The sequence below is a fragment of the Cornus florida genome, unplaced genomic scaffold (assembly GCF_030987335.1).
Source record: "Cornus florida cultivar Cherokee Brave unplaced genomic scaffold, ASM3098733v1 CherokeeBrave_3.0.0_Hap2_Chr11, whole genome shotgun sequence".
NCBI lineage: Eukaryota > Viridiplantae > Streptophyta > Magnoliopsida > Cornales > Cornaceae > Cornus > Cornus florida.
In genome coordinates, this window is record NW_026775581.1 from 87,061,356 (window position 1) to 87,077,766 (window position 16,411).

At 35.8% G+C, this 16,411-nt stretch overlaps 1 protein-coding gene across 1 annotated transcript; it reads right to left on the reverse strand.

The window, feature by feature from the left end:
- Positions 1-5,795: 5,795 nt before the first annotated feature.
- LOC132285052 (AT-hook motif nuclear-localized protein 8-like) lies at positions 5,796-15,061 on the reverse strand. The gene is made up of 5 exons (XM_059787218.1): positions 14,455-15,061; positions 14,196-14,248; positions 12,446-12,577; positions 6,452-6,613; positions 5,796-6,217 (listed from the first exon to the last, which is right to left on the reverse strand). Exons 1-5 carry the CDS (start codon positions 14,888-14,890, stop codon positions 5,969-5,971), a joined length of 1,032 nt encoding a protein of 343 aa, XP_059643201.1. The 5' UTR covers positions 14,891-15,061; the 3' UTR covers positions 5,796-5,968.
- Positions 15,062-16,411: the final 1,350 nt, after the last annotated feature.

Below are 16,411 nucleotides of genomic sequence, written 5' to 3' on the forward strand. Positions count from 1 at the left end.
ATATATATATATATACCTTTCTTTTCTTCTTTAATAATTCTAATAATCTTGAGCATAGAAGTCAAGAATCTCTCTGAGATTGAGCTGAAACAATGAAGAACAATCATTGTGGACCAACCACAACATGTGCTCAAACAAAATTGCATCCACATCCACATAAATCACTCTTTTCCCTCCTACTGAATCAATTCTTCCCTTATTTTCTTTCCTCAACATATCAATCAAAACCCGAAATGGGGTTTCTTCTAAAACAAACGGATCCACCAAAAACTCCCTCTTCTCTCTCCCAACCACAACCGTCACCGGATCATCTGAATCGCCGAAAACATCGTCCGATAAATGCCGGTAGCGCAGCCGTGACCCCGAGCACCGCCTTTTTAGTATTGAGACCGGCAACACTAAGCAGTCCATTTTAGGAATTGGTCAGTACGTTGGTGGTGAAACAATGGATTTTGATGAGCTTGATGTTGTTGGGTATGTATGTATATGTGTGTGCTTATTATATATATGAATTTCTATGTGTGTTTTGTACTGTGTGCGCGGATTGGTTGTCTGGGAAGTGAAGCAGAGGGGTCTTATAAAGGAAGAGCTTGTTGGGCTGTGATTGAATTGGCCAGCTGCTAACGGCGAATGAGTTGTAACAACAAATAATTTTAGATTTATTATATATAAATATATGCAACGTAATTTATTAGTATCGATTATACGTGTAATTGTCGTGTTTTTATTCCGGAAAATAGCCGTTGGGAAGGGGAGAGAGAGAGTCTCTTGCTGGTAGGAATTGGAATATGACAGGTACTATCTTGTGGTTGAATAATTAGCACTGACTTCCACGCAGATCACCCAAAAGCGCGTGGGGATTTGTACGATTATGGATCCTACTGTACTTCGTTATTTATAGGGTTAATTGCATTAAACCCCCTTAAACTTTTTTCTCTCTCTCAAAAAACCTCCATCAACTATTAGAAAGACACTTAACCCCCTAAACTATTCCAATTGTTGCAAGCCGTTAGATTGCTGTCTGAAATTTAACACTACCTTAAGGCACGTGACACACATGACTTGCCCAATTTGAAAATGCCTAAACTACCCTTGACAGTTAAACCCATTATTATATATACATATACACTATATATCTATCTACGTGAAAATCCCCAATTTATGTTGAACAACAAATCTTTAAAAATCACAATTTATGTTCAACAACAAATCTTAAGAATTATTCAACTTGTGTTCTCTTTCTCTATATATCTCTATCTGTGGGTGTATATATATATCGGTAAATGCTCACTTGGTAATTGGCATATTAATCATCCATTATTTGTCCTCAATCCATCTTCCACAATTTGTTCATGGGAATCAATTATCTTATTTATTTGACTGGGCATCAGTTCAGTTGTTATCTTGCTTCTCAATTCTCATTTACACTTGTTTTATCTATGACAATGGATTACTAATTATGTAATCCCCAAAGTGATAGCCTCACAGAAAGGGTAAAAAAAAAAAAAATCATATAGACAAGTGAGTGAGGACAAAGAGTTTCTTTTTTTGGGAGGAGTGTAATTTGAAATTGCATCTGTGAAGGAAGAGAACAGATGCGGACCATGTCCATACCAAAGAAGCCGGAGCACCTCATGAAGCAAAGAGGGCAATTCGTACTAGGCAAGTAGGGTACCGAGTAAACTCGCTTGCTGTAACTCAAGCTCATTAAGCTGCAGACCGCGATCCATCTCGACGATAAGCGCAAGACGACGATGAGGAACGTCGTGCCGGCGAATCGGCGATCCAGGCGCCCTTTTCTATGCCCTTCATAAGGCGCATCGTTGCGTAGGCAGCGTTCGACGTTTGTTTGCTTGCCTCGGTACTCGATTGAGGACTGTGAGATAGCACTTAAAACCCTAGATAGGATCCTTTTGCTGTCGCTGTTGTTATATCTGACTGAGAGAATCGTTTTCCACCCCTTGGATGCCATCTGTGTGAGAGAGAGATGGGGAAGAATTGTTTGGTGCCATAAATTGATGTAAGGGTTGGTTTGGTCACTTTGGTGCCAGTTTTTGTGTAAGGATAAGGTAAGTATGTGTGCTGTCGTTTTTCTTTTGGCTATTGGAAATTTCCTAGCCACGTCAACATATTAATTCCCATTAACACAAAAACGTCGCCGTTACACTAAAGGGCTTAAAGGTAATTTTATTTTTTTATTAACGGCTGGTTGACGGATTGTACTGGAATGCAACATTTTTATAGTTTAGGGGGTTACTTTTAATTCAGAGGGGTTTCTTACAATTGGGTCATAGTTCAGGGAGGTTTAGTGCACTTAACCCTTATTTATACATGTATATGTTGTGTATATATTTATGCATGTATTTAAAATATTTTTTTGGTGAATTTTATGAATAAATGATTGATAAATTTAATTAAGTAAATATATAACCCCAGTTAAATTATTTAATATTTATGAAATTTTACTCTAAGTCACACAATTCTTCTCAATTGATATCACCCTCACATTCCGAAACACTCGTGTTCTCACACTCCACACGTGCTCTCGTTCAAATTCTCACTATTTATGACATAATTTTGCCGCTCTCATGCTCCCGCTCCAATTAAATTGTTTAATATTTATAGAACACAAGTCGCTAAATAACGGCATGTTTGGTATGCATTGCTTTTAGTGTTTTTATTTTTGTCTCATATTGTAGTAATAAACAATGGATTTTTATTATTTTCTCTTTTGACACATTTTCAAAATGTTTAGTAAATAGGGATCTAAAAGTTAAAACACCAATTTGGTATTTTTACATGTTTGTGTAGTAACAGGTGCAATAGCAATGAACAGTATCCAAAAAATTTTTATCAAAAACTCAAAATGAAATTAGTCATTATATTTTAAAAACTTGCAACACTTTTTTACCACACATGCTCTTATGTTTTTTATTTCAAAAATTTTACAACAAATAGACATCACCATTCAAAACACTGTATAACAAAACACTTATTGTTTTGAATTAAAATAAAAATATAAAAACAAAACACATACCAAACAGACCCTAACAAAATATTCACAATATATATATTAATAATAATAATAATAATTGTCCTTTATTTTTTGTTACAGTTGTTATTCATCAACTTTAAAAGTCTTTAATATATATATAGGAGAGAGAGAGGTCCTTGTTAGGTGTTACTAAAAAGTACCTAACATATATATAAGAATTTCTAAGTTTTCTTTTTCATACTTAGGTGGCATGTTTTAATAATCTAATTATATACAATCTTTATCGTAAAACATATTAAAAGTTCCATCATTTTGTTTTCACGATTGCTGATGTTTTAAGTTGAATGTTTGGTAGGTACTTGTGAAGTACTTGTGATGTATTGGTAAAATATAGATAGGCTTGTATTAGAAGCGTAGAGGTAAGTAATCTAGTGTTGGGCGTGTCAATTGAGACAGGTCTGGTTATATTTTTCCTATATTTGACGCTGAATGTATTTGCCGGTAACCGCCGAGTCGTCGACGTCTACCCATTGGCCTGTGTCGTCGACGACTCTTTGGTATCACCGTCGTCAATTCTCAATGGGCCCTCTCTCCCCCCCTCTCTCTCTCTCTCTCTCCCTCTCTATGTATATATATATATACATATATATATATTTGGTCTTTTTTGTCGGTGAGTATATTATATATAACAATTAGACAAAAATCATACGACGGAATAATCTTGGACTACAACACACATCAAGTGTCCAAACTACCTATTAATATAGTACAATACAAGCAAACCTTTCATTTTCTTTGGCATTGTATAGGAAATTTTTAAAACTTTACAACATTTTGGATAGCAAAAAAATAAAAATCAAGAAAGAGAGTATGATTTAATTTTTCAAAAACAGTTTTCTGTTATCAAATAGCTAAAAACCCAATAAAAATTTTGTACAATTGATTAATTTTCTCTAAAAGGGGGGAAAATAGAGGATTTTCTTCCAGACTTCTAAATTTTTTTGAATTCTACAGTGATAGTCCTATAACGGTTTTGTAAAATTTCACCTTAACCAAATACATGCAATAAAAATATTTATTCAATGCAATATATACTGTTTTTTTTTTTAATATTTATTTTTTCAGGGTAAAAATGTTATATTAGAAGTCAAAGGTGCAAAGCCCAAAATGGGGCTCTCAAAGACAAGAAGGAGCAATCCACTGCTGGGCTATGAAGGCCTTCATAATGTATGCTATCTTTTTGTTTCTAATCATTTCCTTCCAACACCCTGCATCTTAATGAACCGACACCAAAAATGGCCTTTTATTTGTTTATTATACATGGATGAGAGAGTCATTTTCTTCAAATACACGTACAACCAGGACCGGATTGTCGACAATAATAAGCAAAAATTAAGTGTCCATCAAGCGTTAGCTTTATGTATTAGTGTTAAAAAAATGTGGAATGGTAGAGCAGGAGGCACCCCTTTCCCAAACCCGTTCTTCTAACAAAAATCCGTTCTTCTAACAAAAATCCTTTTCTAAAATCCACCCCACCCGTACTCGCATCGAGTTGAGACATATTTGTGGGACCAAGATCACCTCCAGTGAAATTTCCTCCATTTTTGTTAATGAACAGAAGTTATTAAAGTGGGTAAAAATGTATATTTGTTTTATACACAATTTTCATATATATATATATATATATATATATATATATATATATATATATATACACGGTTCACAAATGCTGTTGTTTCTTCTTTCCTCCCTTATTTTCAGCAACCCAAATCCTGCCAGTTTCTTCACTGGAGGTGATTTTGCACCATATTTGTGGCAGTGTGGCACCCCGATATACATTTTTTTTTTTTTATAAAAAAAATCAAGTTTAAACAAATTTGAGATAAATTTCATAAATAATAATAATAATAATAAGTATATTCAAATATTTAATAATTATAATAACAAAAATATTGTTAAATTTTAAATTTATCATAAGAATGGAAGGAAAAATAAAACTATAACCTTTCCCCAACCCCCACCCTATTAGGGTGATGATCCTAAACCCGTCCCAATAGGAGCCGGTTAAATTAACATCCGAAATTCAAAGGCAGAACCAGTTTGTTACTGTACAAATTAAAAAGAAAATTGCCATATTAGTTCAATGCCATTGTAACACAGTAATGGAAGTGTTGACATACTCGAAGGTTTTGATGCTCGTAGTTTATAACAGAAATAAAATTACTATTATATTGAAAAAATCTGTTGTATTAAAATGCCAAAATAAATTAAAAACTCATCCCTAAAACATATTTTATCGTATTCTTTCTTGTTTCTGTGTGTGTCATCCATTAACCTTTCGAAGCTAATGAAAACCAAAATCAGGATAGTTAAAGAAGCTAACACCTTCAATATCGCGTGTGTTTTCCCCACAAAAATTTATACACTGAAACCTGCAACTATGTTTTCTGAGGAGCTAGTATGTTTCGGCTTTGTGCCAAAAAAAATTGCACCTGAAAATGTGGGGGTGAAAGTAGAGTCCAACATCAATTTGGTTTAAAGCAAGAGAGACAGTCTTTAGCTCAAATGGCATCTGTTCCTGCTCCAACATGGGAGGTCAAGAGCTCAATCCTCGTTGGGACAATAGTGTGGTTGGTGGGTGGGTGGGTGTGTTATTGGTTCCTAAAACAGGTTTACATATAATATCAGGTCTATTAACATCAAACAAGATATTCAAGCAAAATCTAAACCAAGAGATCCTAAGAGGACATGGTATAGAAAATCATGCCCTCTGCTAAAATAACATGTCTAAAAATCTGAGTGAAGAAAATGTGAACCAACTCGAAATAAAAATCATAGAAGTATTCAAGTCTAGAAGAGAAAAGAAGAGCACCTAGAAATTATCTATTAGTATCCGCAATCAACCTGTAACTCCATAAGAGCATCAACTAAGAAAATATCCTAAACAATTGTGTTGTCAGTTGGGAAGCAACTTTACCGTGGAGTTTGCCAGTCCATGTTTGAATACATTGACATACCATGAATGGGTTGGCTAGCATTATTATAAAATCCTGAACCCCCCTGGTTAAGAGGACCGTTATTGTTCTCATCGGATGACTCACTTGAGGCTCCTTGGGAGGGAGCACTTGCTGCTGCAACTGCTGCACCAAAATTCAAGCTAGGTGTTGAAGGAAGCCCGGATTTTATTTTTTTTCTATCTTCAAGAAAGCTTCCCACAATTACCTGGAAATAAATTAAAATTGTTCACAACTAAGGTAAAATGAAGAAATGCAAATAGATAGATCCCTAACAATTCCGGAAGTGTGGGACACTAGTCCTGATTTTTTCAGACTTAGCATTGTGTAGATCTACAATTATCTAAGATGCACAGGTGTATATTTAGTTTCGAATTGACAATGTGGGAGAGTTCACACGCACAAAAACCAATAGGAAGATAAAAAACAGCAGAATCAAGACCTGAACTGATGTCGCAGCCTCTAGCATTCCCTCAATTCCACCACCCAAAACTCGACCATCTGGCCCTGCCAAGGACACACTCAGACTACCTGTTTGGCTGTGGTTACCATTATTTTCTGACAGCAAGAGGGAACCCGATAAAGAGATAATCTCAAATCGTCCCTGTAAAGAAAAATATTATCATTACACATAAAGCAATTAATTTTTTGAGTAAAATTTTGAAAAATATACTTGATTACGTGAAGTCAGTACAAATTTCATATTAAAATAGGCCTAGATGATCACTTGATTACTCAGTATAGGATTGCAGCTAACACGTCACAAGTAAAATGGTGAGACATGACCTTCTATTGACAATATGGTCTCAACCCCAAGGGGTTGGCTCAAGCGGGTTAGTGGCCTGGTGCCACATGAAGCATCAAGTCTAAGGTTCGACTCCTCTTGGGTGCAAACAATTCCTTGGGGGGGGAGGTGAGTATCAACTAGGAAAAAAATAATGGTCTCCAAGTGTCCATTGACAAAATGGTCTCAACCCCAAGGGGGTTGGTTGGTGCCTCATGAAGCATCAAGTCTAAGGTTCGACTCTCTTGGGTGCAAATAGTTCCTTGGGGTGGGGGTAGGGGTGGGGGAGTATCAACTAGGAAAAAAATTATGGTCTCCAAGTGTCCAATGTGAAAGGGATTGTAATAAAATTACAACATAGAAATAGGGGGTTAGAAGAGAAGTTTCCATTTGAAGTGGGACAGATTATCCTGAAGAGAGGAAAGGTTAAAAGGGCACAACCCAGTGAGCTCAACTGTTTCACTACATTTCTGGAGTTTATGGTATAAATCAGAAAATCAATTGAGAAGCAAAAGGCTTCTAATTCTCAATAAATTCACTATTGACAATCCCCAAAGTCACGTGAGCTTGAGCTAATCTCATCACCAGTTTCCTCGAGTCCATCTCACGTTGGCTGGGTATAGAGAGTGTCAGCTGACTCCCAGAAAGAACTTGTGCATTGGTTTCAACAATTATGACACCAACAATTAGTGTTAACAATTAGTCACCAAGTGTGAATAGATTCCCAAAGTATTCAGCAACAGCACTACTACAGTAACAAAATATATTTTTAGTTTCAAATATAATAATTAATAAACAAAAAAATTTCAACAAATATGGCTCAAAATTAAAATGATTAAAACTTGAACTAAGGGCACTTTCGTCTCAAACTAAAACGACTTCTTGATTGGCATGGGACCAAAGCATCAATTTTTGGGTCCAAAAGAGGGGTATATCTTCCTTATCTCATTTGAAACCACCCGCTATAGATCTAATTGCATCCTCGCAATAACAAACCCTAACAGCAACCACATCTCAGACGTAAAGAGGTTAGGCATGTACGATATCCATCTCTCCAAGCACCCGAAATTTTCCAGATCCAGGCTCAGTGATGTCCTCCTCTACAAATATGTATTAAACACACCAAACCAACCCAAACCATCATAAATTTATTTTGGTTTGGCTTACTTGATTTGCAACACTAGCATATCCATGCCCTACACAGCCACCCTAATGCCTGTTAACACCTTTAACTAGCACCAACTCCAATTTCTCAGACACCTTATGCATTTCCCACCCACTTCAATCTGGAAGCTTTTAATATAGATAAACTATTGAGCTCTACTATATTTGGAAAGTATATTTACTTCTCAATCAACATCTTTCCAGGCCAAAGTCTCTACAGAACATATATTTCTTGCGTGCCCAGCACTCTACTCTTTAAGATCACTTATAAAAATGAGAACAATGGAGAAAAGAATATCTGCTGATAAAGCAAAATTGCTATGTGAAATTAAATGACAACTACAAATCTAAAATTTTCACCTTTTTGTGAAGGCAAAAGAAACCCTAATTATAAGTCTACCGTGAGGTCCGTTACTTACTAGTTAACTACATCTGATGGACAACTACCACAACACTTGAACTATACCAGAAATCAAAACTTATGCTTGCACACTATTTGAAAGAAGCTACCCTCACTAATTTGAACTGATACAATTATGGTGAGAATGCAAACCAAATAAAAGTTAATTTGCAGATTCTAGCATTTAATGGTGACTGCTTTAGGCAGAGATTTGAAACGTCTTAAAGTTATAAAGCCCCAGAGAACCAACATGTTAAGTCCCCCAGGTTCAGAGAACCAACATGTTAAGTCCCCCAGGTTATCTTTGGCTAGCCAGGTCCCCCCATAACAACCGCAAAGCACTGCTAAGATATGTACAAAAAAAAATCCAAAAGACTGGGCAAATGATGTTATAGAATAACACAAGCGCTTTGGCTCAATTGAAATCTTAATACATTTTTTTAAAAATAATAATAATAATAAATAAATAAAAGTGCTCAATCTAATTAACAAAAACACACATTATATTAATCACATCTGCAGATTGTGCAAGCAAAAATCTGTCAAAAGCTTTATCAGTTTAAACAAATGCCATCTCAAACAGACTGGTGCTTTTGTTTGTATACATGTTCCAGAGAAATGAGCATTATTTTATCAGGTGGCAAAGACATGGTAGCATCCACAACCCCAAGGCCATAGAATGCAGCCTTGCAGGAAAATCCCTAAAAGAAAATGAAATCCTATAGCAACTCCTCCTTATGAGCATGGGTACTTAAGCACAGCGTTCCTGATTATTACCAAGGTGGCAACCTCACGGTACCACATAATGCCAAGGTGGAACACTTATGGCATCTTCAAGTAGCCACATGATTTATCTACAAGAGTTCACATAACTATCCTGTATCAAGACTGGTGACAGTCTCCAAATTAAACGAGCTAGCCTAGTGCACGAGGCTTCCGCCATTGTGGGGTCTAGGGAGGGTAAAATTTATGCAGCCTTACCTTCGCATGGAGAGGTTGTTTCCAGTTTCGAACCCCGTGACCTCTAATTCACAATGGAACAACCTTATCGCCAAATCTTACCCAAAAAGTTAGATGTTATCTCCAATCTCCAGTTGACATGTGGAAAGAACCATAAGACACGGGTCCTTTCTAAACAGGACATGTGCTAGGTCCCCACAGAGCTCCAAAAGGGACCAAGTGGTCCAAGTCCTATAACTTCAAGCTATTAACAGAAGCAATGTTATCCCCACTACTGCACACCTTACATATTGGTTATGAACGGAGAAAGGCATGAGAGAAAAGCATATTGGCTAGTGATTGTGAGGCCCCGATTCTTGACTGGAGGGGACAGCAAAGGCCTCTGCCCTTCCATCCCTTGGATAGACAGAGAGCGAGGGCAGAGCTAGTGGAAGTCAACAAGTAAGGCCAGATAAGAATGTGGCACTGGTGAAAGGCTAATAGACCAAGATCAAATCCCAAACCTTTATTGAAGAAAGAGTTCCCTTATTGAGAACTCAAGCCAGAAAAGAAAGGAGAGACAAGAAAACTCCAGATGAAGAGCCAGATGGAAGGTTGAAGTAGCACAAGCAGTTGAGTGACATTTATGCTAAATCCATTCTCTTTCTTCTTTCATTAATTCTTCACTTCATAAAAGCTTTAACCCGCACACAAACAGACAAATCGGTAATTCACTGTCACGATCTTCTCTGCCATTTCTAAACAAACCACAGAAATATAAAAAATAATAATAATAATACCCGTGTAGTTGGCTTTCTAGATCAACTTGCCCACACTCTAGGGCTGAATAGTCGTGCAATCCATCTTCCACGCATAAGAATCCCTCAATGCCTACACTAGGTTTGACTGCTCACTTTGCAAAAAATGCAATTGATCTTTCCCCATAGACATTGCTGCTGCCTTTGTTGAGTTGGCTCAAATTTATTGGTGGATGAAGAAAGGCAAAAATGGTCTCAGTGCATGAATGAAAAAGGAAAGTTGTGCACATGCATTAAATGCATATGGCAGTGAAGAGAATATGTGGGTTACATGTGGCGGTGAAGCTACGCTAATATGAAAGTGTGTGTGGTTACATGGTGTAAATGCATTGAATTTGTATACAATGAATGGTATATTTGCATGCATTGAATGTGAAAGTAAAAGGAGTAAAAGGTGTGTCAGCAAGACTTGGTGAAATGTATTTACAGTGCATTTAATGCACTGTTGTCTGAGACGATGTGTTAAGCCGGCAAAAGCTCTCCTGTAAATATAGGCATGGTATGCAGAGAATAGTTAGAGAAGAGACGAGAGCAATGGAAGGGCGAGCGAGAAAAAGAAGAGAGGAGAAAGTGGGTGCAAAGGAGGCACCGAGTGTATAGAGATGTAGTCTCAGAAATCAATGTGTGTGGGGGGTAGAGCTGATGAGCAAGTGGTAGAATACCTATGGCAAGCAGGGGCTCATGGAGTGGTAGATCGTGAAAGGCTCGGGTATCCAGCACCATACCTTGGGCAAAGAGTGTGTGTAGACGGTTCGGTGTCAAAGTCCCTACCGGTGTAATTTCTTATGAGGCTGTGAGTGTATTCTCATTTCTCTACAGTTGTAATATCTCTTCTTTAATAATGAATAGTTGTAATATCTCTTCTTTGTATTATTGTTTGTTGTTTAGATCTCTACGTCCGTTATATTTGCTTCCGTTGTGCCGAAATAAGGGGGGATTAATTCTTAAAAGTCTTCTTCACAAGCATAGCTCCAATGAAATATGGTTGCAGTTACACATCTCCGACTCCACAATCCATCCCCTCCTCAGGCAAACCCCTCAAGAAACGATTCTTCATTTTGCAGAGCATCTTGATACACCTCATGCACTGCCTGTGCAGACAGCAGAACTCAATAGGCTACCACTGCTCCTTGTGCTGCTATCAGAATGGCCCACCTCCCCTATCATGTCACAGTTTGTTGAGAGCCTGAGATCCCAGGGTATTTGGTTTGGTTGCTGATGTACCAGCCTCAATGACCTTTCCTAAAGTTTAAGCCTTGACCTGCCTTAAAGAAAGTGAAATTCCTCATGATTTTCGAATGACATACATCATACTAACTTGGAAATAACTTATTAGTCCATACTTATCGTACATTTGCAATCTCTCATGTACATTTGCAATCACTCATGGACTCCATTAACACATGAAACCACCTCATTGGACCACAATAGTGTCTTGCCAAGAACATGTGATTGCCTTAGCAACACCTTGATACCGAAATGTTACCCTTAAATGTCATATTGCCACCCTGCATGGCTGAATTGCAGCCTTCCCTTCCCCCCCACCCCAACAAACAAAACAAAACAAGAAACCTCCATCTGGTACATCTACACATGGCAGCATCTCATCAAACTATAAGCATTGCCTTACCCTCACACATTTACATTAACTAGACATCTAATCTACATTTAATGAGGAAAATAAAACCTTAAGTACAACCTTCAGGTAGTATATTCAATTATAGATCCTCATAGAACATTGAGGATACAAACAAAAAAATATATCTATCTCTTAAAGCTTGGACCAATCCTCAAGGGCAAGGTATTGATCTTGTGAGTCTGGTAATCTCCCTCTCTCTTTTTTCCTGTGTCACACACACATACCAGTCAGCCTTGACTTTTACCTAACCCAATCCACTTGGAACCCCCACCATCTCACGTGTGACACCTCCATGCTTACCATCTTACATGTGATACGTCCATAGATAGATATCTAAAATTTCCAATTACTTAAAGAAGAAACAAAGACATTGCTAAAGCTATTTAAGTATTGGCATGATCTCCAAAAGGGAAGAATGTGGTTAATGGTCAATTGTCATGTAATAGATAAGAAAACATTCCAAACACAGTCGTGCAACCTGAAGATATCTTTCTCCATATTTTAAAAATATATTAGTTGTCAATAGCAATGACTATGGAAGCTCTAATTGGAAAATTTTCATGTCTCCTTGCTCAAATAATTCTAAAAGCGTACATTGTACACATCTACTAAAAATTGAAATTAAATTAAAAAAATTGAGCTGATAATAATATTAAATGTTAAAGGTTATACATATCCCTTGTCATACAAACCTCATATGTCACAGTGCCATTAGACATTGCGGGTTGGCGAAGGGTGACACGACGGACGGCACCATTTGCTGAAAGAATACATACAGTACGTGGTCCTAGTTGCGAAAATTCCATGATTTTCGATGCTATATCCTGTAAACCAAAAGAGAACCCAAATGAGAAGGCACATTGCATTTTGGACAATAACTCCAGTAAAACTTAAACTAATACCCCCGACCTGGTGCAAAAGGCAAAAATAAATAAATAAAATCTCAAAGGAAAAAAATATATATAGTAACAATAAAAAGGAGGAAGAAGAAGAAAAAATGCAATTTTAAACTTAAAATAGAAAATAAAATAAAAACATATAAGCAAGGATAAGAAACCGACTAATTTCGTCACAACATAATTCTACATGACCACAATATAAATAATAATTAAACAACAAAAACACATGCATTTGGTTAAAATTCCAATAACATGACACTGTGCTCTATATTGTTGTATAAAGCATGGATAAATTTCTTTCAAAAATATCTCTCTCCACAATACCATATATGTAAAATATTTTAAGAATGGCATTAATTTAAGTCGTCTTGTTACTTCAACAAGTTGCATACAACAAGCCGTCAATACCAACACCTATTAACAAAAGGGTCCACTAAATCATCCATGTACATAACCCCTCCCCCTTCAGAAATAAAATAATAATAATAATAATAATAACAATAATAAATAAATAAATAAAATAAAGTAAACAAGCAAACTAGTCAAAAGCTAATAAAATAAGAAAACTAAGAAAAATGCACACAATGAGGGAAATTGGCATAAAGTCCTCATAAGATAATTTTACACCAAGGAACAAAACAAAAATTTAAACAAGAGAAATTGTGTTTGTTTCAATATATTACATGATAACCGCTTCCAACTATCCTGTCACACAATGCCAAAATGAGTAAAATAAGCTCAGCTTGTCCCCAAAATACCCACTATTAATATGTTCTGGGACTTTTTAACTTGTGATAATAAAGCAGTAATTTGAAGTCATTTTATTGTTTGAACAAATTTCATTCTTCACCCATCTCTACTCCAAAAATCAGGACTTCTTGTCTTCTCAACATATCAGATTTGGGTTTGGCTCCTCTTAAGTGAGCTACCTCAATAAATTCCGAAAAGCATACCACTTTCAACCGTTTTGGTGTAAATGAAAAGAATTCGGGCTCCACCACAGATGATCAATTGAAAAGGCTAGTTGATTGAATACAATTTACCATGCTATTTGCATTATTTACTTGAAACACACACACATGTTTTGTCACTAATATTTATTAAGGTGAAACCATCAAATCACAAGTAACCATTTCACGTCTGATGTCCAAAAAAGGGCCACATCCCTTCTTTCTATATTTTCTTTCACTAGGAATTGTTCAATATTTCCCTTGATATCTCAATATTCTTCCTTTCGCTTCTCACATTTCTTACTTTGAATTCTCTAGTGGAAGCCACATCAGGTTAACGAACCGTATCAAAGATTACAAAATGCTGGTCAAGGCAACACCCGCACAAACCTAGGTATTTATTCTTGTATTTCAAATTTCATTCCAAAAATGGTGCCAACCTTAAGCCAAATACCAAACTTAACAGCACACAAAAAAGGCTAAACTAAAGATATCTGCAATCACAATGCATCCTACAATAATATATATGTAAAGGCTAGATCTTGAAATATAATTGATGCCAATTGTTCATACTAATATGAAAGGCACATTACCTCGCCAGGTTTGACCAATATAACATGTGGCGTAAAACCAACTCCAGAAGATCCTGTTCACATAAAAGAACTCAAAATTCACTCTCCATTCTTGAAAAATTTATAGCACAAACTAAACATCAATGAATATAACTATATAAGCAACCACATAACAATCAAAACACATCCAAGCACAACAAATTAATATTATCAACCAAAATGGACAACCACTACAAATTAACTACTATCAATAAAAATAAAATAAACAATTTATGATCACCTAAAGCATCCAACTGCTTTTTCCCTGAACCCGCTGGCCTTCCCCGACTCCGTTTGGCAGACGACGACGGCGACGCAACAGTGGAATCTCCATGGCCCACTGAAGAAATAGGGGTAGAGCCCAGACCCAGAGCAATGTTACCGTCGGGGGAGTACTTCCTCGGCCGCCCTCTCTTCTTCCTCGCCGCGTCGACGCTGAACCCACCTGGATTAAACCCAGAAGACTGCGATCCATTGTTGTACTGTGAGTTCAAAGAATCCAAAGTTGTTGGTGCAGAAGTTACCATAGAATTGAAGGGAAAACGAGGGTTTTGCATCATCGAATTAGCGGTAGAATTGGGAGCCAGCGTGTTGTTGGGTATGTTTGGAGTGTAGGAGTTGGGTGGTCCCACTCCCATACCAGGCGGCGGAGGCGGTGGCGCTTCTCGTGAAGCCATTTTGCAGATTGAATCTAAAAACAAACAGATTCTGGGGATGGGTTTATGTTATTGAAATGCAGATTGTTTTTGGAGACTGAGGATTACCAGTACAAAGTGAAATAGGAAACTCAGAGAATGAAAAGCGGAGCTGAAACGCGTGTGTGACTTTTAGGACTTAGTGCCTGATGAATAAATAAAAATATAAAAAAAATTTAAAAAGAGTTTTCAAAGGCATGAAACAAATTTCATATTATGGTTCTATCAAATTCTATTCTTTCATGATTAAAAAAAAAATCTATTCTTAGAAGAAATTTTTCAATGGAACTGTTAATAAATTTTTGCAAGATATTGGTAAAATTAATATTTCAATTGTGAATACCCACCCATCTAAATAATCTAAATAAGTTAAGTCATTGTTATAATAATTTTGTTTTTAGTCCACAAGATTTGCCATTTATTGTATTCATATTTATTAGTCTGTCTCTTTTAAATTTCTTCTATCATATACATAACACGTCAACTTTGATAGTTATTACTTGTAATTACATAACACGTCAAAATCCCAATTATTATATTCCCAAAGTTAATGTAAATCGTGACTATAGATAGTATCTCTCAATAAATTTATTAATATTTCTATTAATGATATATATTTTTATGATTTCTCCAGGACCTCTATGATTTCAATTAATTGCATGCTAGTCAATTAATCATACATGTATACTCGCCTCAGTTATTTAAGTTTTTTTTTCCATAATTAAGTGGTTATTATTTCATTCTTTTAAAAAGTTCAATTATCAAATACAAATTACTACCACACTTGCATTCAACATGCTCAGCAATTAAGTTAAGACTCCAATTGGATTGAAAGTTTTGAAATGAACATATTTTGTATTCAATCGTTTTAAAGGGTAATAACTTAAAATGTAGTCATTTGGGTTTGAATTTTATCAATATGAATTGATTAGGTGACCATTGTACATTTGGATTTGGAATAATAAGGTTAAATGAGTAATTTAAAATCAATGTCAACAAAAAATGTAAAAACTCAAAAATTGTGGAGTAATTTGCAACAAAATAGTTTCTCCTACCTTTAATCAAATAACCCCTTGAGTTGCGGGACTCCATCTCAATAAACCTCTTTCTTTAAACTCACATCCCTTCATAAAAAAAAATTAATAATAATAAAAAAAAAAATTATTTAATTAAAATCATTTTGCTTTACTTCTTAACATAAAGTTTTAATTGTTAAGGGTTTATACACATGTTATAAAATAAAATTAAAAAATAAGTAACAATAAAATGGTTAAAGGATTAGAATCTAGGTCACACAAAAAAGTTTATCGAGTCATGCTTGGAACATGTGACTGTTTAGAAGAATTGCATGACTAAAGTTAGGACACACCCATATGATTTTAATAAATCAAAATAGAAAAAGCAAAAATGAAGTGTTAGGTCAAAGACTAAAGTTAAGACATACCTATATAATTTTAAAAAATCAAAATAGAAAAAGCAAAATTGAAGTGTTTGCTCAAAGAC

What these genes read in the sequence shown, in the direction of transcription:
- LOC132285052 (XM_059787218.1), bottom strand. Translation starts at nt 14,890, where the DNA reads ATGGCTTCACGAGAAGCGCCACCGCCTCCGCCGCCTGGTATGGGAGTG. An exon ending in TATTGGTCAAACCTGGCGAG is followed by an intron (nt 12,578 to 14,195) that starts GTAATGTGCCTT and finishes TTTGGTTTACAG; the next exon opens with GATATAGCATCGAAAATCAT. An exon ending in AGGCTGCGACATCAGTTCAG is followed by an intron (nt 6,218 to 6,451) that starts GTCTTGATTCTG and finishes ATTTATTTCCAG; the next exon opens with GTAATTGTGGGAAGCTTTCT.